General features: G+C 33.9%; 1 protein-coding gene across 3 annotated transcripts in view; it reads left to right on the top strand.

Moving 5' to 3' along the window:
• Positions 1 to 22,801, top strand: part of USP25 (ubiquitin specific peptidase 25) — a 114,665-nt gene that overhangs the window by 60,352 nt on the left and 31,512 nt on the right. For all 3 annotated transcript variants that reach the window (XM_081062933.1, XM_081062935.1, XM_081062934.1), the window contains exons 8-17: positions 1,361 to 1,437; positions 2,727 to 2,800; positions 6,958 to 7,106; positions 10,543 to 10,670; positions 11,052 to 11,147; positions 12,299 to 12,460; positions 13,084 to 13,310; positions 16,257 to 16,327; positions 17,044 to 17,272; positions 18,641 to 18,835. In XM_081062933.1, the coding sequence (XP_080919059.1) occupies positions 1,361 to 1,437; positions 2,727 to 2,800; positions 6,958 to 7,106; positions 10,543 to 10,670; positions 11,052 to 11,147; positions 12,299 to 12,460; positions 13,084 to 13,310; positions 16,257 to 16,327; positions 17,044 to 17,272; positions 18,641 to 18,835 (1,408 nt within the window). The remainder of the gene's footprint in view (positions 1 to 1,360; positions 1,438 to 2,726; positions 2,801 to 6,957; positions 7,107 to 10,542; positions 10,671 to 11,051; positions 11,148 to 12,298; positions 12,461 to 13,083; positions 13,311 to 16,256; positions 16,328 to 17,043; positions 17,273 to 18,640; positions 18,836 to 22,801) is intronic.

The following is a 22,801-nucleotide window of genomic DNA, read 5'->3' as shown; positions in this document are numbered from 1 at the left end:
TGATAAAGACAAACCGTTTTTCAGTAATTCATCTGTCTTTGATGGGTAGTCTTAGTAGGACTGAGTTATTTTTCCCCCCTAGGTTCTATATGAACAAATTTTCTACGTTCCAACTCACATTATTGAAATAATTATGATAGTTGGTAAATACAACTACTATTGCCTCTTCCGTTTTTCTGGTAGGGTAGGGGAGCCAGAACCTAAGGAAGGGATGACAAAAGGCGGTGGGTGTGCTGGTTCTGAATGGAGGATCAGTTTGAAGTTCATGAGATGGGGAGTCAGTGATTGGACTCATCTTAAGTGTAGCATACATCTTACAGTGGATATGGCTTTAAAAAGTTGTGCATAAAAGTTAAATTAAGAAAAGCATATCTTCCTTTTAAAAGAGAGGCCAGTAATAATTCTTTAATATGAAGAACTTCATCTTATAAAGATTTATTACAGAGCTTTTGGGGGGAGTAATAATTCTTCTGTAAGTTTCAACTTTTGCGCGTGCACACGCACACGAAGGTATGACAATTAAGTCCGCGAACTCATCCTAGAAAACATGCTGTGTACCTCATTGCTGAATATCACTATGGTTACCTTCGAAGTACTCCCCTTGGGAAGCTATGCACTGACGCAGTGCCTATTCCACCCTTCAAAGCAATTTTGGAACTCTTTCTGGAATGGCCATCAGAGCTGTTATCATATTACCCTTGATGTCCTGAATGTCATCAAAATGTCTTCCTTTCAATATTTCCTTTATCTTTGGGTAAAGAAAGAAGTCATTGGGGGCCAGAACAGGTGAGTAGGGAGGGTGTTCCAATACAGTTATTTGTTTACTGGCTAAAAAACTCCCTCATTGACAGTGCTGTGTGAGCTGGTACATTGTGATGCCAGAGCCATGAATTGTTGGCGAAAAGTTCTGGTCGTTTTCATCTAACTTTTTCACACAGCCTTTTCAGCACTTCCAAATAGTAAACTTGGTTAACCGTTTGTCCAGTCAGTACAAATTCATAATGAGTAATCCCTCTGATATCAAAAAAAGTTAGCAACATCATTGCAACAAGTTCATGAACTTAATTGTCAGGCCTATAAAATAATTATATGTATTATATATATAAATATATATGTATGTATTTTTTATTTTTATTCCTAAAGTGAAACCCAATCACAGTGATTAGCATCATAATGTTTGTTTTCCTCAAATACTGATATTATACTCTGGTTGAGTTATAAATATTTCTTGCATTTGGTGTGAAACATTTCTTATGATACCTTTGTAAGAAGTGAATGTCTGGCTGTAAATTTTAGGTTGCAATATTTAGTATCTTTTTTTGTGGACTTAAATATCAACAAAATTTTTTTCTTTCCACAGCAAGACGTGAGTGAGTTTACACACAAATTACTAGATTGGTTAGAAGATGCCTTCCAAATGAAAGCTGAAGAGGAGACGTAAGTTACCATGAAATTTAATGATGGGGTTTTAGAAGATCTATAAATAGCACTTATTTTTTTCCTCTTATGCATTCAGTGTTAATAGAGAAATAGGAATTGAGACAGACCTGTGGGAACCCAAATGTTACCTCTGTATTATTGACAACCTGTTTGGAATTTGTGGCCACACATGCTGGGTAGCTTTATATTTCCACTATAAGATCGGAATCTAGCCAAAAAGATCTAAACAATGATCCCTGCAAGGATTAATCCCTTATTGCCTAGTTCTTTTCCTTAGATTCAATGAGGAGAGGGAAATGAAATTTCATGTTAAGACTTCAGATTTCAGTGAAATGGAAAAGTTCTAGCTTCTTTTAAAACAGTTTCAGAAAAGGGGGAGATAATTTGTTAGTTACTAGATCAAAAGAGGTGACTAAGACCTAGAGAAAATTAACAAAAAGTAAATAAATAATAAGCAAGATCTCCAAAATCAGAATAAAATGACTCCTTCAGAAGAAGCAAGGTTTCAGGAAACAATCAAGGGTCACTCTTCTAAGTTACAGATAAAAACGCCAATGGGGAGTTGTGTGCTGAAGATACGGTACTGTATGGAGTCCTTACAGAAAATTGGGATAGATTTGATAGGAGGAAGTAGGGGTTTCGGGGTAAAATATTCAGAGAATTACTGAGAGAACTTCAAAGAGACTCAGTGTCATAGATTGGGATACAGACATTGTTTGCACCTGAAGGAAAATGAGCAATACATTTTTGGTGTTACAACCCTAAAGGTCCAAGGAACATGAGCTTTTACAAGAGAGGAACCAGGGTGCACAACCATAGGTCAAGACCACATATTCCGACAGGACAGTAACGCTGGTGGAATCCTCCAACTCAGAAGGTGGACAAGGCATCCAAGAATAGCTTTTCCCTTCCCAACAAGTCCAGATAAGCATGAGGTGTACAGACTAAAGTCCAAGATTGAAATATATAATGATAATAGGAAGATCAGGCACTTCATGAGCACAGACTGTGTCAGGTCCTCTTGCAAAGTCGTCCCTCATAGTAACTCATTTGAACCATTAAAGTAGCCTTGTGAGTTCAATTACCATTATCTTCAGTTGGCAGGGGAAGAAATGGAACAGTAAATTTAAATACCTTGCCGAAGGTAACACTAAATACCAGACCTGAGCGCATGATAACCACATAACGTTATCGTTTTGACATATATTATTGTTCATTTAATGTTTTCTCTATTATTTACAGATTCAAAAATTATAACCACATTTATGTTTTTTAACATGCCTTAGGGATGAAGAGAAGCCAAAGAACCCCATGGTAGAGTTGTTCTATGGAAGATTCCTAGCTGTTGGAGTACTTGAAGGTACAGTTACACATTTACTTTTTATTACAATCAAAGATACTGCCTGTTAGCTCCTTTGTCTTGATAGTAACTATTTGTTGAATGGTTTTTAATTTTAGTTTGACTTGCTCTATCTGTGGTTCCTGTTGCATTGCTACTACTAATCATTTATATAGAAAGCACAGACTTGAGTGAATGAAAACGAAGGTATAGAGTGCATGCATTACCACATGCTGATTGATACTTAGTTAACATGATCCTGCTGTCCTTTCTCTGGGAAGGCCTCTGTAATTCTGTGACTTGTTGGGGTGCAGAGATTAAGGGGGCAACTGATAGATCTTTTGAAAATAGTACTAGAATTGAATACAGGGTTTGGTATGATGGTCACTGTGTTTTTAGGATTTCAAATCTATGAATTTGAAAGGTTGCATCTAGCAATTTAGCATAGTCAGGGTATTGGGGTTTTGGTGTTGTTATAAAATTCTTTAGACATCGAGTTTTCAAGAAAGAGTTATACGCTTATCTCTTTAAAAATCAGTTAAGAATGATACTATTCCCATCTACCCTAAATGCCTGTTACTTAAAATTTGGGCCTAACCACCTGCTCTTCGATTTTTCTAACAAGCGAAGGGAACTGACTCAGTAGATACACTTCAAATAATATTACTAAGTTCCAGAACATACATTTTGAACACTTATTTTTTCTGAATGGCCCAATGCATCAACTTTTGAAAGTTCACCCAAAGTATAAAATATGGAAAATTGGTTTTTCTTCAGAATCGTAAGTAAGGGATTCCCATGAAGTTTTGTTTGAATATGCTTTTATAGTTTGGAATTTGGAAAAAGGCAGAGACTAAGGATTTGGTCTCAGGCATTTAAAAGGTTATATTGAGGTGTCAGTATATCCTTGTTTACCTCAAATGCTACATATTCATTTTATAATAGTGGAATATTTTTATGTAGTACATTAAATTCCAATTTGGAATGTCCATACTGTCATACTGATTTTTCTATGAAGTAGAGCACTGTATCTGAAGCAGTAGAGTAGCTCTAATGGGGTTGTTACCGGGCACTACTTTTAATACCCTTCATGAGCATTTCTACCTGTTTTATCTTAATTCTTGAAAGTGATTGTTAGTAAAATATTTCATATGTCAATCAGTGTTGATGTCTTTGTACTTGGTTGGTATTAGTAAGTTGTTTCAAAAGTTGTGCTACATAAATGTGATTTTAATACATTTCCACGTGATCTATGTGTTTGCTTCAGTAAAAATAGTTTATTTTAGAGCACTTTCTTATCACTTAACATATATCTTCCTAATACTTTCTTTTAGACCAGTGACTCCCATGTGGGGATGATTTTCGGTTTGTTTACTGAAGTACCCTCATTGCAAAAGTTCCTCAACTTTTCCGTTGAGCCCTCCATTTAGTTCCTCGCAGCCCTTTTCTTCACTTCCTTTCTTGTCCATTATAATTATTCTTATAAATATCTAAAGCTCCCTTTCCCTCATTCCCTGCTGGCACCATCTCTCCAGCTAGTCTCAGACCTTCATTGAGCTATTCATTTTCTCTCTGCATGTGTTGAGTACCTGAATTGCTGGGGAAAGTCACTCAAATGGGCTAACTACAAGGGATCAAGGCTTTGTAGTAGATACTAAGTTTCACTAGTCCCAATTCTGTAACCCTATCTGCCAGTCACCCTTCTTTTCTTTAATCACTGCTGTCTATCCCACTTTCTGCATTAACAATTTCCATATTTTCTACTTCCAATCTAACTTCTTTGTCTCTTCATTGTCTGAGAAATACCTTACCTCAGATTTCATGGATTTACCATGAAGTTGATGGAACCTAACCATGGATCCTGTCTAAAGCTCCGAATCTAACTTTGTGTTTGTAATACTGTATTATAGCTATTAAAAATGATTTTATCAAATATATGAGCTTCAGGCTTCGCAATTTTGATCCATTTCTAATTGCACTACGTTATTTTTATTTGTCCCTCCAGATAATAAAGGAATTATTTAGTCTTATATCAAAGGTTCTTCTTTATATGTGCTCAGAGTCTCATTCCCTCATGCTCTCACTCAGACCTTACTGTATGCATGATCTGGTGGGTGTTGGGTTGTTGTTTTGTATATTCAGCTTCTTCCTCTTTAATGTGTCTTCCTCATTAGTATTTAAACATGGGCTAGTATCTCATATCTTAAAAAAAAAACTTATCCCTTCACTCACTCTTTTTCAGTTAATCTTATTCAGAGTTCAGCCCCTTTACAGAAAGAAGTTTGTTTTTACCTGCTAACTCCCCATGTATTCAAACTATCCCACTTTTGCTTCTGGCTCCAGACCTCTTCTAAAAATAGTTTTTTTTAAGTTATTGATTTCCTACATGAGTTCAAGTTGATTGGAGCCTTCTCAGTTTTCTATTTACTCTTCCTCCTCCTTTTTCCTATTTTCTTAAAAACAGTTCTCTGGCTTTTATGGCACCAGAGTTTCTTGGGTTTTCTTTTATGCCTCTGTGGGTACATTTTAGAAGTTATATTTATAGTCTCTTCTTCTTATATCTAAAAGTAGAAGAAACTTGGGACTCAGCTTAGGCCCTCTTCCTTTTTCTGTTTGCTAATTCCCTAGGCAGTCTCATTTACTCCCTTGGTTTCCTGTTGTCAGTAACCCAGCAATTCTCTAATTTATAGCCTCAGACCAGAAGATTCATCTTAGTTACAGACTCATATATCCAAGTATCTTCTCAACTTAAGATTTCATGGGCCATTCTAAAACGATGATTGCCACTACTGCCTTACAACAAAAGGGAAAAAATCTTTTACGCTTCCTTCAGTGGGCCCCTTGCAGTACATAAATAGCAATCTGTTGATGTTTTCTAATATCAATCTTGATACCTTTCCTACTAGTCTACCCCTATCCGGTCTACAAGCCAGCCAATCAAGTCTTACTGGTCCTCCTCCCTCTTGTATATGTGTATAAATGTGTGAATATTTAAATTAATCTTTTTGTACACTTTTACTATTAATACCCTTTACCAAGCTTCCTTTATTTCTAGATGGATTCTGTAATAGTCTCCTAACACTCTACCACCCACTTAACAGAAGCCATAAGGATGTTTCAAAGATATAAACCTGTTCCTACTAGTCTTAGGTTTAACTATTCAGTGATTTTTTATTATATTCAAAGCATACTGAAAAAAAAAAATTCTTAACAAGGGCTGTTGGATTATAGATTTTGACCTACCCATTACTTCTCCATTTATCACTCCATTGCTTCCCCTAGCTTTACTGTCCTCTTCTTAGTTCAACGAACGTGCCACATTCGTTGCAGCCTTAAAGTATTTACCTGTGCTATTTTTGGCTAAGAATACTCTGTAGCTCCGTGAAACTCTGGCCTGGCTAACTCCCCCTCACTATTCAAATCTCAACTAATGTCATTCTGCTATAGAAGTCTTCTCTGTTCTCCCCTCTAGCCTTAAAGAATAGGTTAGCTCCCTTCTTTATACCTTCTTACAACATTCCATCACATCACAGCTTTTATAACACTTAGAATAGTAAACAATTATGTGTACGTAATGTGTATGATGTCTTCCAGAAGAGGCTGAGAGCTTCCTCAGCTTAGGGACCATCTCTCTTTTGTTCACTGCTATACATATTCTCAGTGTTTAGCACAGTATCTTGCCCTGAGGAGGTATTTTTTGAAAGAATACACACACACACACACACACACACACACACACGTCTATATAATTACGTATGTACTATATATGGGTATGTGATGAATATTTGTGACTGGATGTGAATATACATATGTACATATGTATGTATGTAAACCATCAGGAAAATTACACTAACTCACTACTCTCAGGAACGTAGAGTTACAGTTTTCAGGTTCAGGAGATAACTCATATAATACCGTGTATTCCCTGAAAATAAGACCTAGCCAGACAATCAGTTCTAATGCTTCTTTTGGAGCAAAAATTAATATAAGACCCAGTCTTATTTTGCTATAAGTCTGGGTATAATATAATTAATATATGAGTCTTATATTAATTTTTACTCCAAAAGACACATTAGAGCTGATTGTCCAACAAGGTCTTATTGTCGGGGAAACGGTATGTTTAGCAGCTAGGATGCCACATTGAAGAACATTAATTTAATTAACTTTCCCTCCTATAGGTAAAAAATTTGAAAATACTGAAATGTTTGGTCAGTATCCACTCCAGGTCAATGGTTTCAAAGATCTCCATGAATGCCTAGAAGCTGCTATGATTGAAGGAGAAATCGAATCTTTACATTCAGAGAATTCAGGAAAATCAGGCCAAGAGGTGAGTAGCATCTACTTTATTCCCCTTCTCCCTTGGTCTTTTTTAAAGTGTGTAAAGCACAATTTAAGGCAGGCTCCGTTTGTATAGCTGCCTCATAACTGAGACAAAGAATACTCTAAATATGTTTGAATTTAATGATGGTAATTTAGACCCATGTGTGAATCCTGCACAGTTAATATAGTCTATAACCAGTGTTAAGTTGTCACTTAAACAATGTATCTCAAAGTTTTCTGTTAAAATATTCCTTTAGGACATTGTTGAGTCTTTTTAGACTTTTTACTAGTCTTCACAGCATGCTAGTCCTGGAAGTAAAGAAGAAAAACACTGATGTTCGGTTGGACCCAGATGGACGGCTGTTGCCTGTATCACACGTTGTTGTAATCTGTCCATGCCTGAATAGACAACAGCAGACTCTGTGTGAGTTGCTGTGTAATTTCATGAAGGTCAGATGGAAGAAATAAATAATTTAAAATAATATAAACCTATTTGTGTTCACTGGTCTGTCTGGTCACCCAACTCTGTGCCTCCGGCTCCATCTGTATGTCCATCTACCCATCTATGTATTTATCCATCTGGCAGTGTTACTATAATAGAAAGCAGAGAACAGATCATGTGCTCAGAGTCAGTCGTCGTTACGCGGATGCCTGTTGGTCAGCTCCGTGCATGAGGCTAGGGTCTTCATCTGTGCCGCATCCCGCGTGGAGAGTACAGGAACTGCAAATAAAACCGCATAATACATAGTCATACGCTGAATGAGTGAAATGTCTCGGTGTTATCAGAAAAGTGCCTGAGGTCTTTCTCCCTGAATAGGTGCTTAATAAATATTAAGCGATGATATCTCTGTGTTTATCTAAAAAGGGACTGGATTCTTGTATCGTTGAGAATGAATTGCTTTTGTCTGAATTGTGGGCTTTTTTAAAAAAGATGTAATTAACCGTTTCTTATTCTAACTGCATTCTCATCTCCTCTTGCCTCCAAAACCCAAACAAAAACAGAAATTTATTTTTTAAAGTGAAAGGGCAAATGAGTAAAGACAATTAAATGACTGAAACTAATTTTTGAATTGGAATAGGAAGTCTTTGATTCTCATTCTTAGGATACGTCCTGGCTTTGTTTGGTGTTCTAGGGGGAATTTGAAATGGCGCGTCTGTTTTTCTGTTTTTTTATTACTACTCTGCATTCATGTAATTTCACAAAAGCAAGGTATTTAAAACATATTAACAGAAAAATCAGCTGTTATAACTCATAAAAATGACTATATACTAGAAAATGTTTCTGGTATCAGGTCAGATATATAGTCATGGTAAATTCAGGAATACCTTAGTTGCTAATGCTGATTATCTACATTGTTTATTCATTAATTGCATTAACCTATTACCCCTCTAGGTCCATTATATAATGGGATAATAATAAATATATTTAGGGATAGGGAGGATATAAGCATCATTTTTACCTTTAATGACCTGTGTCTCATAAGCATTATGTACCTGGTAGATTAAAGAAGTAAATAGTTTTTTGTTTCATGGAAAAATAATATTTTGAAAGCAATGTCTCATTGTTTTACATTATTTAATATTCTAATTAGATACTGCTGTAAATTCTAAAATTGTAGAGCTAAAGATATCCATAACATTTTAAAAAATGAATTTAGGAAGTATCTGGCTGTCTCCTCTTGTCCCCATCAGCTTGAGAAGGAGAAAGTGAAATCCTTCCACTTCTGTAGTAGTAAGAAACTGTCACTAGTGTTAGAGGAAATTCATTCACACAATTAAAGACATATTACATAGCATATTATGAATATCTTTTCATAAGGTATGAAAGCTGTTTCCTGGACTTTTCATGATCTACAGAGAAGCCTGCCCCCAGTTTGAGTCAGTTCATTTCCACTGGTAATTGTAGGTTCCCATGAATTAAAGTATATAACTGTTTAATTTTAATAGTGACATTAAAGTATTGCAATAAAATATGAAAGTATTCATTTTTGAAATCTATTTATATGCTTGTTTATCATAAAATGTAGTAATGATATAATAAGGCATCAAAAATTTTCTTTGTGATATATATGGGGTATGTTTTAGTTCTTAATACGAATTTTAGGTGTGAATTAATACTAAAATTCTTGCCAAGGCCCTGTGAGAACAAAATAAGTAAATTTGCTCAAGAAATTTTAAAACTTAAGAGATGTTTTGATAGTAGATTTTTTTCTCTAGTCGACTTTGGGTCATACCCATATAAAATGAAACAAATTCCTTAAACTTCAACTTTTAGTAAAAGATAAACCATGATCCAACTCAGAAACCTCGATTCAGATAATCATGAGCATTTGGGGAGAAATAGTTTTGAATAACCATTTACTTTATTTGCTTTATTAGAGAAAAGTAGCAACTTACAAGATCTTCGTTAAATCCAGTTTGCTAAATGTGCATCGTTGTTGCTTTTTTTGATGTTTAAATTTAAATTAGTGTACATTTAGCTTATTGACATTTGTGTGATAGGGTTTCTGGCAATTGAAAGTATCACACAGAATGTAGTACGTAGCAATTTATTTTTACAGTAGCGAAAAGCCATATATTTCAAGGCTTATAATAAGCACTTTAAACATATTTGTTACATTCCTTTATATTTCTGTACTTGTCAATTCACAAGTTTGTTCATTTTTCTTTCTTAAGTAAATAATGTTCATGTAAAACTTCAATCTGTTTTATGAAAGTAATTTTCTTTTGAAGTTTTGTTGTATTCAATGCTTAACTGAACAAGTTACCAGAGTTTGAGGAGTTGGTTCTTAGCAGTGAGGCATTTGATTCTTTAACTACAGGTCATTTAAAATGATTTTAAATATAGTTACAGTAAGTGTTAACTCTATATGTGTTAGTGATACATCTTTTTCTTAGATGTATCTTTGACTAATTTCTTAGAATTAGTCAAAATTCGAGTAGGAAAATTATATTTAAAACAGGAAAGTATCAATTTCTAGATTTTAGCATGCTATTGTGATCATTTATGCTATAAATCTTTTTTCCTTTGTGTACTATAACTTACAAGTTACTTTGTCACAGGTTTTTGACAGTGTGGTTGATTATAATAAGTATATGTACCATTCATAGTAGTACTAGTGACATAAATTTGAGCTACTAAGATGTGGCTTTCTCTTTGGGCTAGAAATTCTAATTTGAACAATTATCATGGGAGGAGAGTCATTAGAAGATTTTTCTCTTTCCTGGTTGTGTGTTATCCTTATCCTTGGAATTTTCAAGAGGTGTGGAAAATTTTTAAGAAGAGGTTGAGTTTTAACTAAATTGCATACTCAGTCAGTTATTTGTGATGTCAGCATTGTGATGATAGATATGAAAATGCCAGTTGTAATATCCTGCACCTAAAATTGGAATAGAGAAAACAGAAAGGTGGTGTTAAAGTTTTTCTTGTTGTTCTCTTTCAGCATTGGTTTACCGAACTACCACCTGTGTTAACATTTGAATTGTCAAGATTTGAATTTAATCAGGCATTGGGAAGACCAGAAAAAATTCATAACAAATTAGAATTTCCTCAAGTTTTATATCTGGACAGGTATGGTTTACAGCATGACTTAGTTTTGAAACAGTTTAGTAACCAGGTGAAGAATTATTGTTGTTTTTAGAGAAGAATGTTGCTTAGAATTAATATTTATTTTTTGTATAATATATCTAATAGCACTGGTCAAGGAAAATGGAAGTCTTTTTCTATTTAGAAAGGTATAGTTACTGGGAATAATGTAATAAGGAAGTTTTAAAAAATTACTTTGCATTATAATTCTGTCAGAATTTTCAAAAATACTATGTTGTACTCTCTTGGTATTTTATTATGAAATTTGAACAAATGGATCTTTTGTGGTATTGTCTTGACTTAGTATTGTATCTACTTCCGTGATATTTAGAAATACTATGATTGCTGTTTGTCTTTCCCTGATAGATACATGCACAGAAACAGAGAAATAACAAGAATTAAGAGAGAAGAGATCAAGAGACTAAAAGATTATCTCACAGTATTACAACAACGATTAGAGAGGTATTGTAACTTTTACAGCACTGTTAGCTATCTATAGGGATTCATATTTTAGTGACTATCTAGAATCTTGCTTCTTAAATTCACCTTGAGTAATTTATGATTCTAGGAGTAGATAATCATTGTGAATTGATAATTTTTGCTTATATAGTTTAGTTTTGAGATCTCTTAGAAACTTAAAATAATTTATAGTTGGCATTGTAAGATTACTGTACTGTTTAAAATTAGTTATTCTCACCATCGACAGGTAATGCTTATGGTGCTGAAAATAAATACAAAGTTAAATTAATCTACAGTTGAGTTTTCTTCTTTCATGAGACTAATTATTACTCTTGAGATTCCATTAAAACAGACAGTGACTGACTTTCCTCTTTAGCACAGAAGACACAAACTCACATCCCTCCCAGGGCCTCATGGAGGCTTTATAAAGAAGGGAAGCAAGTCAAATATACGTGGTGGACAAGGGTTGCCGAGAGAGCACATCCCTGTGGAGTGGCTACCATCTGACTAGTGGGTGGTCTCATGATGAATGTCATCTCACTATTGTCTAGGGCTTCAGAATGTTTCCAAAAGAAGCCGAAATCTAGACTGTCAATATTCTGTAGTTCAGACAAAAGTGCACAGGCTGAATGAAATGTGGCCCAGTTTGCAACCTCTAACCTAATCTGCATTCCCTTATTTTAGTGTTAATTTTAAAATTAATACCCTAAAACTTTTTATACAAAAATAATACATCATATTTCAATAATTATTATTCCTAAAAAGTGTCAGTAATCATACTGAAAAACAAACAGAGGTAAAAAGTAGGAGAATACTAGTCACCATCTTGATCTTGAGACCACATGACAGATCTAAAAATAAAGTCTCAGGAGATTGAACTGTCACTTCATTTTCCTGTTGGGTTACAACTTAAGAGCAGCATTTAAAATTTATAACAATTTGTATACACAGTCAGTCTTAATCAACTTTGATTTCCTGTCTTTGGAGACTATTTCTTGAATGTATATTCAGTCCTACTGTTTTCATTAGTAAGCAAAATTAATTTCACTCGAAGATGATTCATTGAAGTGTTTTTATCATGATTTATAAAAATTGTTTTTTAAAATATTGCTTTATATACAAATAAAAGCATTCATACATTTTATGGTTAACAGATATTTAAGCTATGGCTCGGGTCCCAAACGATTCCCGTTGGTAGATGTTCTACAGTATGCATTGGAATTTGCCTCCAGTAAACCTGTTTGCACTTCTCCTGTTGATGATATTGACGCTAGTTCCTCACCTAGTGGTTCCATACCATCACAGGCGTTACCAAGGTAAAAAGTGTTTTTGATACAAGAGACAGCTGTGTTACCTATATTACATAACAATGTATTGATACCCTTTAACGAAGGTTTATAAGATGCACGTTGTGGGTGATTTTAATGAACTCTATAAAGATTAGATTCACTTAGAAGATTGTATGTCTTCTGGGTGCTTTCTTATTTCATGTCTCAACCGATTTTATTTTTGTAGATTGCATTTTTCATCATATTGTTTTCTGTCCAGAATTATACTTTAAGTTGTTTCGGTGTGTTATATGTTTCAACCTTTTACTCATGAAAATAATACTGTTAAATTAGAATTTTCTTCTGTAGTGTAAGCTGGTAAGTATTAGCAAGGGAAGGTCTTTATAATTTTGGTACACATAAGATTTTTTTTAGTAAATATGATCAAGCCATTTCTACTATAATGCTACAGTTTCATCCTTACAATAATGTAGTCCTCAGATGTTAAGAGTCTGATTAAGACATTAGATTAATCTACATGTTTCTTTTTTTTTTGTAAGACCTTTTCCTTTTGAGATTATAAGCCAATTTAATGCTATGTGTTTGGCACAGTCTTTGCCCAGAGCTTCAGTTTGGAAAGTTTAACAATGTTTTATACTTTAAAAATACAGCACAACAGAACCACAGGGAGCTCCTCCTTCAGAACTGCCAAGCACGTCACCTGCCTCAGTAGCTGCCATTTCATCCCGATCGGTAATCCACAAACCATTCACTCAGTCTCGGGTACCTCCAGATTTGCCCATGCACCCAGCACCGAGGCACATAACAGAAGAAGAACTTGCTGTGCTAGAAAGCTGTTTACATCGCTGGAGGACAGAAATAGAAAATGACACCAGAGGTAAGAAGCTTCTCATAACCTACTTACTGTTGCCTCAGATGGCTACATAGAAACTTAAAATTGGGAAAGGAAATCGCCTCTGGATTTCATATGTAAATATTTAAAGTATTTTTCTTCTAGGAATGGTTTTCTGAAAGATGAACTAGTCTGGCTTCCCATTTTTATGATCTTAATATCAGGTTCAGCGAGACCGAAATATTTTCCCTGGATTACTTAGCTGATTAATGTCATAGCAAATGGTCTGATTTTCTAGTTTAGTGCTCTAGATTTATATCAAACTGGTATTCACAGTATACCAGTATACAAACTGGTGTACTCCATGGGTGAAACATCACACAGCAGCATATTGTGTACATAGAAAGTATGTGCTCACAAGCACCTGATGTTTACACTGTGAAGCTCAAGTGATAAAAATTTTTCTTTAGGCTTAAAAAATAGATCTGTGAATTTTAATTTTCACTCTGATCTAATGAGATTTCCAAATACGATCTCTGAGCTCAGTGCCAGCTTGTAAGTAGTTTTAACTGGCATGTAGCAAAATAAGAAAAATAAGGACAGTGCTCTGGGGGGTATGTGTGCATATGTGTGTTGGTGTTAAGTTGCCATCTGTCCTTTCTTGGAAGGCTCTCTCCTTTATTCTGAAATTATGTCCTTCCCACTTTACTATTGTTAAAATGTCCTTTTTTAAAATGAAGTGATGTTAACATTTTGTGGTAGATTTTATCACAATTTTTTCTTACATGTCAAAAATGTAATACCCTATTATCGTCTCCCAATTTTATTGATCTATGAAAAAGGAAAACCTAGGATTTTTAAAATTAAAAATTTAAATTTAAATTTAAAAATCACTACTGTTTTGTACCAAAAGATTGGAACTATATTAAATAATATCGATTGTTGGATATTAGATGCCCAACTCGATGCTTAACAGACAACATGTAAAGAGCAGTTCTGTGACAATTAGCATTAGTAACTGTAAATATTTCTTATTATATTTTATATATAAGGGAATTTTTTTCTATTTAAATTCATTAGCGCACATTAATTAAGCACATAGTATTTCCTGGACACTGTGCTAGGTTTGGGATAATCTTCTACTGAACTTGGCAGATTGTATTAGTTGTGTAAAATTTATAACAGGGGAAGCGAGGAAACTTTTGACATTTAGGTAGCACCGAGGGAGGAAAGAAACAAACGGATTTAAAATACTCTTTGGAGACAACTGACAGGTGTAAGTCATGGACAAGAGAGGGAGGAATGTAGGATGGTTCCCTTAGTCATTCATAATGGTAGGAATCACTGAAGAGTTTGGAAATTGGCAGCCTGGTGTGGGGGCAGGAAGTAGGAGTGTGTGAGTCCCCTTAGGGCCATTGTAAGTTTGAGGAACTTGAGACATTCACGTGTTAAGGTTTTGGACTGATAATATAACCTGGAGCAGATAAGAAGAATTTTCTGGGAATATTTGTTTCCTCTCTTTCATCCCTGTTGATATTAGCTGGTAACATTATTTTTTAAGCAATTGATTAATATTGTAACATATTAATATGATGTAATTTATTTGATTTCTATATTGATACTCACTGAAAATAGGGCTGGTCTTCTGCATACATATTTACACACTTTTGTGAGGATGGTATATTTTTTAAAGCGCCATTTCTGGTCCAAAGTGTATATATTTAAATTTGGCTGTTTTAAAATTGTCCCCGCAAAACATTGAACACATTTACATTCCCACAAACTGTATGACAGAGCCCATCTCAGCATCCTCCTGAGCCTTGGGCATTTTTTAGTCTGTGGTAGTGTGATAATTGAAAGAAAGTGGTATTTCAGTATTCCTTAATTAGGAGTGTAGTTTTATTTTTCTATAAATTTATTGTTTGTGACATGTACTCATTTTTTTATATTGAACATTTGTCTTTCTTTTATTGTTTAATAGAAACTAACGTTATTGGTATTATCCTGTTTCCTATAGTGTATGCTGCAAATACTATTTTCCCTGTTTGTCTTTCTTATTTGACTTCTTTTATGTTTGTTTTTGTTTCATTTTTATAATGTAGATTTTCTTATGTTTGGGAAGGGAGTCTTATCTTTTTCTTTTATGGTTACTTGATTTTTGTCTCAGGCTTAGGAAGGCCATTCCCCACTCTAAAGTTACTAATACTTTCTTTTAGTCATTCATCATTCCTGATTTTTTTCAACAAATTCACAGTATAGTGTGGTTATACCGTTACACTATAATTTAACCATTTCCCTATTGACAGATATTTAGGTTGTCTCCAGTTTTTTAAATTATTATAGACAATATAGTTATGAATACCTGTGACTCTGAATAATTTTGTAACAAAGGGTAGATTTCTAGTGGAAGTAGAAATAATGAGTTATGGGAGTCTCATAATTTTATTTCCATTGGTGATTATAGTGAATTTTTATTCAATTACATATACATAAAGAGGGTGCCAAAAAAATGTGTATACATTTTAAGAAAGGAAAAAACTGTATTAAAATTGAAATACTCAATATATACTGATAACAAAAGATGAATATAAGTCATGGGTATACATTATTTTTTGGCATCCCCGGGGTATATGATATGTGAACTTATTTTATTCTAGTTTTTCTGTTTTATGTAAATGTATAAGGGGGTTTAGCTTTAATTTTGATTGAAGCCTGCCTTTATAGATTTGAACAAAGTTAAGTTTTATTGGTTCTGCACATTTTCTAAATGAACTATGTTTGTTTGTTTTTTAGTTATGTATTTATGCTATATCTTTTATTAAAGAGATCTATGTTTCTTTTTATACAGACTCCAAATAGTATGTTTTAAGAACAGTTTTAGGGAACTTTCCTTATTCTTCTAACATATTGGGAAGAAAACCTTTAGTCCCTACCTTATAAGTCTCAGTAAAACATACTTGATGGTAATCATTAAATGACATCTATTCTTAGATTTACAGGAAAGCATATCCAGAATTCATCGAACAATTGAATTAATGTACTCTGACAAATCTATGATCCAAGTAAGTTAAATTTTGAGCTAGTAAACATTATCAGAATCATTTACATATTTTTATTTATCTTTATTTATCTTAACCTAATTTTCCTTACATGTTGTGTTATTAAATTGCTGCACTTAAGCCATATTAATATTCCCCCCATTCAGTTATATTTTTATACTGTATTGCTTACTCTTATTATTTTACAATAGGATGTTTCACAATTTTCCAAGACACCTTAATATTTAAAGATAAAATATTATATGGGAGAAATTAAAAGGTTGTTTACTAAGATTATGGGAGAAAGTATAGAGCTCAATTATATTTTAAGTTCTGGTATACATTACATAAGTCATTTTGTTAAACTCAACCATCAATTTATAATTGTGAAGATTTAGAAAAATTGTTACTATAAATAAAAGTGTTCATCATAAGTTTTTTATTTGAAAGAAATAACTGAAATTGGTCAACAAATACATGCATACAAATACATTTTCAGAGTTTTGAAAATCATCTTATTTACACACCTGTCTGCTATCCATGTCTTCAGCGTATTTATTTCCCCTCCTTTTATTATCTTATAGTTTATTTTTCTTCAAACTTTTAATCTCAACCAGTTTTCTCTTGTTAGAAAGTATATGCTCCTATGGTATCTTCCAGCCAGATAGTTTGTGGGTTTCATGGAATATGGTATAATAGACTGCTTGACTGCTGTTTAACTCTTCTGTTTTCACATTTAGGTTCCGTATCGCTTACATGCTGTTTTAGTTCATGAAGGCCAAGCTAATGCCGGGCACTACTGGGCATACATTTTTGATCACCATGAAAACAGGTGGATGAAGTACAATGATATTGCCGTGACAAAATCATCATGGGAAGAGCTAGTGAGAGACTCTTTTGGTGGTTATAGAAATGCCAGTGCATACTGTTTAATGTACATAAATGATAAGGCACAATTCTTAATACAAGGTAAGAATTTGAAATATATAGGGTGGTGTAGATTTTTAAATAAGTAGTCCTTTTATGTGACTCTGGTCTCTGGCGTGATTAGTTAAGTGTAATTCATCCAGAGAGTGATGGATATAGTTAGGAAGTGCTACTGGGTTGTTGTGAGTAAATTGGGATTGAAAAGTATATGGGGCTGAGAACAGGAATAAATTTTGTATTCAAAGTTAATTATTTAGTAACTTATAAAATGTAAATGCGACGTGTTTCTTCTTGCTTAAAATTCTTTAATGACTACATCACACATTGACTCGTATTCAAGCTCCTTTGCCTGGCATTCTCCATTTTTTGACCTCTGCCTGTCTCTCCAGCTCTGTTTCTGACTGACCATTGTCCGTTTCAAACTTTATTGATATTTGAGCTTCTTGCTGTATTCTGCTCACACCAAATTATTTCACACATTTATATCTATATGTGCTTATGCTTTTTATTTTTATTTTTTGCCAGTTATGTTCGTATTTCTTTGGCCTAATTTCTGCTCATCTGTCAAGATTGAATTTAGGTGTCATCTGCTCTGCCAAGTTTTCTTTGTCTGCCAGATAGTAACCCTCCTTATGTTCTCATAGCATTCCTCTATCGGGCACTTATTGAGTATTGGAATTGTATGTTGACTTGTCTTTCCCACTTCACTCTGAAGTGGCACTATGTCATACTATGTCTTAGTCTTTTTATGTTTCATATTCTAATATAGGCTTTACATATAGAAAACAATAAAGGTTTATTGAAACTGATAAAATCAACTTTCCTTTTGTTTAAACCATTCAGCAAAACTAGCCTAGGCAGTCCACTTATGACTGAAAGCTAAAATTTATTTTGTGTGTGTGGAGTAGAAGTTGAGTAACTCTTTTAAATAACATTTATGCAATATTTTTTAAAAATCTTGCTATGTTGATTAGTTTTCAAATTACATATAAATATATTGCTATACTTAACTGCTTCAGATGAAAAAAGAATTGTAGTTCTATTTTGAGCTTAATAAGGTTATGAGTTATGTCTCATTTTGTGATAGGTTTTACTTCATGAATAATCAAACATCTGGTATTTTCTTAAAATAGAATAAGTAGTACTATGTCAGTATTTGCGTAACAATTTTGGCTCTATGTCTGTTTCATTTTTTACTCTTCAGATTAAATATAAAAGCTGAAAACATTACTTATACATTATCAAATATTTGCATCATTGCTTTTCTTAGCATTTGTTTGAGTTTTAATTTTTAGGTAACATTGATTTGCTAAATTGTAGTAATTCATATTTGAAATGCATTCTATTTTGAACTTTGCATTTTGCCTTTAGTCCATAATTTTATATTAGTTTTTGAAATATGATTTGCAGAGGAGTTTAATAAAGAAACTGGGCAGGCCCTGGTTGGAGTAGAAACATTACCACCAGATTTAAGAGATTTTGTTGAGGAAGACAACCAGCGATTTGAAAAAGAACTAGAAGAATGGGATGCACAACTTGCCCAGAAAGCTTTGCAGGAAAAACTTTTAGCATCTCAGAAATTGCGGGAGTCAGAGTCTTCAACAGGTTAGTGCATTTTTATTAAACTGTATTTTATTACTAACCATGGGTAACAATTTAGTTTACCCCTTTGCCAGACACGACTGTATACATACAGTTGACCCTTGAACAACACGGGGGTTAGGGGACCAACCACCTGTGCATATAACTATGCATACCTTTTTCAAGGTAAATGAGATGATTCGGCTCACTCTCCCTCTGCCTATCCTGCCTACTTTGATTGGGCTTGACACTTCTTGGCAGGAAGCTGGAAAAGCTCTGAAACCAGCAAGTAACCCAAACCAATTCACTAAAGCTATGAATAAAATGAACTCTAGTAATTTCCTATTTGAGCAAAATAACACTAATCTATAGATATGTGAGTATACTCACGTATATATCCTGAAATGGTACTACCAATAATAGAGTATTTATTAGATTTTTTTTTTTTTGGAATTCTTAAAATTTAAAACAAAATTGGCCAGTACTAAATATTTAATATATTCCAAGTAAAAATGTACAGACCTATAAAACACAAAAATATATAAAATACAAGTATTTTAAAATATTCTAAAAATTATTTGATGAAATCAATATTTAGAGTAAATACTATACAAAAATAAAGAAAATGTGTTCTAGCAAAATAGAAAACAGAATGTCTTAGATTTTTTTTTTTTTAAGGTTAATTTCTTACTGTAGAAAAGTGCTGTTTCTCTGTAGTAGTTGGGGAAATGATGAGATAAATTAAACGCACTTTTTTTTTTTCTCCCAGCTTGTCTTTTTTTTTTTTTATAATTCTGAGTGGATCTTTTTGAATGGCCTTTTTTTATTTTCTTTTTTTTGCAAGGTCTGCGTGTTTTGTTTTTAGTTGTTTGGAAGCATCTTGTTTGTGTAATTTCTTCTTTTACAGACAGATTCCCATGCAACATTATCATTTGATCTTGAGAAGGAATTACTCTTACAATGGGAGATTAACAGTATCACAACGTGGTATTGTGACTGATGCAGGCACCCACAGACTGTTCAAGCTTGTAACTGATTTTCATATAAATTGAATAGTTGAATCCTTGATCTTGACCTTAAAAGGCATTGATTTAGAACTCTTAAAATACCAAGATAATGGTATTATACCAACAAAGCTACCATCATATTGATCCTTGCATGCAACACAGTATATCTGAATACCGGGGTAGTGGCCTGGTGAGCTTTTACTCATGCAGGACTGCACTTCCTTTCCATACATCAGGAGCCACTTTGTAGAACAAAGTGGTGGTTTCACAACAGTGCAGTGTCATTACAATAACTTTGTCCACTTTAGTAGGAAAAGAAATAGCTTAGTAGATGTCAGGAGGTTTCTGAGTTCAAATCACAGTGTGGAAACTACATCGTGGTTCCTTTCAGTTTCATCCAATTCCATCTCTGTGTCTCCATTTCATTCCTTGTCTTCGGTTTATACCATTCCCAAACCACTACCCAGAACTTGCCCCAAGATACAGCTACTGTGTTACTCTCCCCTTAACTTTTACATCCTCCCTATGTATGTGGCTGTTCTTAGCTTATTATTAGTGGGAGGACGGGCTGCCTACGTGGCGTAAGTGGTCGTACCTGAGCACTCGGATGAAAGTGCATCCTCCATTCTTTGGTTCAACTGCAACTCTATTCCTGGTTCATCTATATTTTTTGGCACCAAGGTATTAAATTCTGTAGTCTTCTCCTCTTCATTTGGTCTGTTTCCCACTCCAAAGACTCTCTAAATTTACAGTTTAACACATTTTATTTCTACTACTGTATTTCCCCGAAAATAAGACCTAGCCGGATAGTCAGCTCTAATGCGTCTTTTGGAGCAACAATTAATATTGCTCCAAATTGGTCTTTTAGTATAGTATAGTATAGTATAGTATAGTATAGTATAGTATAGTATAGTATATGTTATACTATATTATATTATACCCGGTCTTATAGTAAAATAAGACCGGGTCTTATATTAATTTTTGCTCCAAAAGACACTTTAGAGCAGATTGTCCGGCTAGGTCTTATTTCCGGGGAAACACGGTAAGTCAGTAATACATACTGTAATACACATTATGGAGAATATTAATTCCTGTCTGACAGGACTAGCCAACGTTGCCCAACCATTTATTTTTGTCATCTTATATTTTCTCTGTAGAAAAGACCATGTTTATATGCCCCACACCCTTTTTTGCTGACCAATACATCCTACCATACACTTTATGTGTTGTTTTATCATTTTAAAAAATTCAGTAGTAGGTATTGGGCATATATTTTCATATCTCTCTTTTTAGTATTAAACAACTTGAAAAAATGCAGATACTTCTGAAAGGAGCTAGAATAACTGAAAAATAAAGAGACTGAAATGGTTAATTCACATATAACTGTTATCATAATTATCTTCCAGCCTGGGTTTTTAGAAAGTAATGGCAACACTGCCTTAATAAGAAGCATGTGTCCTCTGGAAATGCTAGAAGTATGCACTTTGTTTGAGTTAGTAGAAATAGAAAGTGCTAAGTCTGTAAATTTGGAGCATGAGATTATTGTTGAGAAGATTGGTTTCTATTACTATGTTACCTTGCAAATCATGTTAAGAAATCTATCTTGTGTTTCAGGGGAATTTAATATATCACAATTGAATAAGGGAACTTATAAAGTTTATTGGAACCATTTGTCTGCTATGTTTAGTAGTCAAATTTTCCTTGAATGCTTATGTCATCTTCCTATTTCTCCTCACAGTTTTTAAAGTAATTTGTTTAATTTGGTGTGATACTTTCAAACTATCAAAGAAAACTAATACTTAAATCTCTCAGGTGTATACTAGGATTATGAGTGATTAGTGGAAGTAATACAAGGAAATTTTATTGATATAATCCATCAGTGATTTTCTTTCCTCCTTGCAAATTTTCTCAATAAAAATAAAACGTAAGAGCTACTAAAATCAATTTTTTCTGAGTGATATTTCAATAAGAATATTATATAGTATTAATTAAAACAGTACTTATTCCTCTTCTGTTAACATACGACCAAGAAATCCATAGGCATCACTTTTCCAGTACCATTCATTATCCTATTGCAACCAAGTGATAAATAATGGGAAAGTATTATTTGATCCATCTCATGCTACCTCCCTAACCTGCTTACTGCAAAGGAGAACTTGCACTTATGTTTACAGATGTAGCCAACAGTTCTTTACCACTGGTGTGTACGTCAGAATTACCTGGGGAATTTTCTTCTGGGTGTAAATACTTTACCCCACCTAAGAGCACCTAAGAATTACTGGGATCAGAATCTCTGAAGGAAGAGTCCAGAATACATATTTATTAAAAGATCTTCAGATACTTCTGGGGTGTGCCTCTGGGTAAGAGCATGGCTCTAGGCTGTATTTACAAAACAAATTAATCTGAAGGAGAGAAGAGCTTTGCCTGAATTATTATTTTACTTGTGTTGCTCCTATCTTACTAACAAAACTATTTCAAGTCCTTACAACATACATAGCATACCCAAATTAAAAAAAACAAAGAAATTAAAACAAAAAATAAGGTAAAAATGGTTACTATTAGTATAAAATTATTCCATAAGATTTCATAAATTTACCTCAAGGTGGCATGCAGAATTGGCTCTGGGACTTTTCTACAAATACTGCCTACAAGTTAAAAACAAGCTGGTGTTCCAGGAAAGCACAGCTGGTTTCTAAAAGTAAGACCTCATGGAAGGAACAGTGTTCTCAGCATTCTCAAGTTCCTTGAAACAGGGCCTGGGTGATGTTCCTGTGTAAATTTGCAGAATCTAGCACAATAAATGACGTACAGTAGATGCCCCTTGAAAGGTTTCTGAATTGAGTTCATTCCCTACGGAGATTTATTGAGTTACCTAGGGGTGGTCCTCGGTGTATGGGAATGCCAGCATTTTAGAAGTAGAGCCAAAATAACTGTACATTAGGGAAGCAGGCTAGAAAAACATGTAATGCAGATGCGACTTTGT

Source organism: Rhinolophus hipposideros (assembly GCF_964194185.1).
Source record: "Rhinolophus hipposideros genome assembly, chromosome: 2".
NCBI classification, from domain to species: Eukaryota; Metazoa; Chordata; class Mammalia; order Chiroptera; family Rhinolophidae; genus Rhinolophus; species Rhinolophus hipposideros.
Note: the sequence above shows the minus strand (reverse complement) of the source record. Positions and strands in the feature narration are given on the sequence as shown.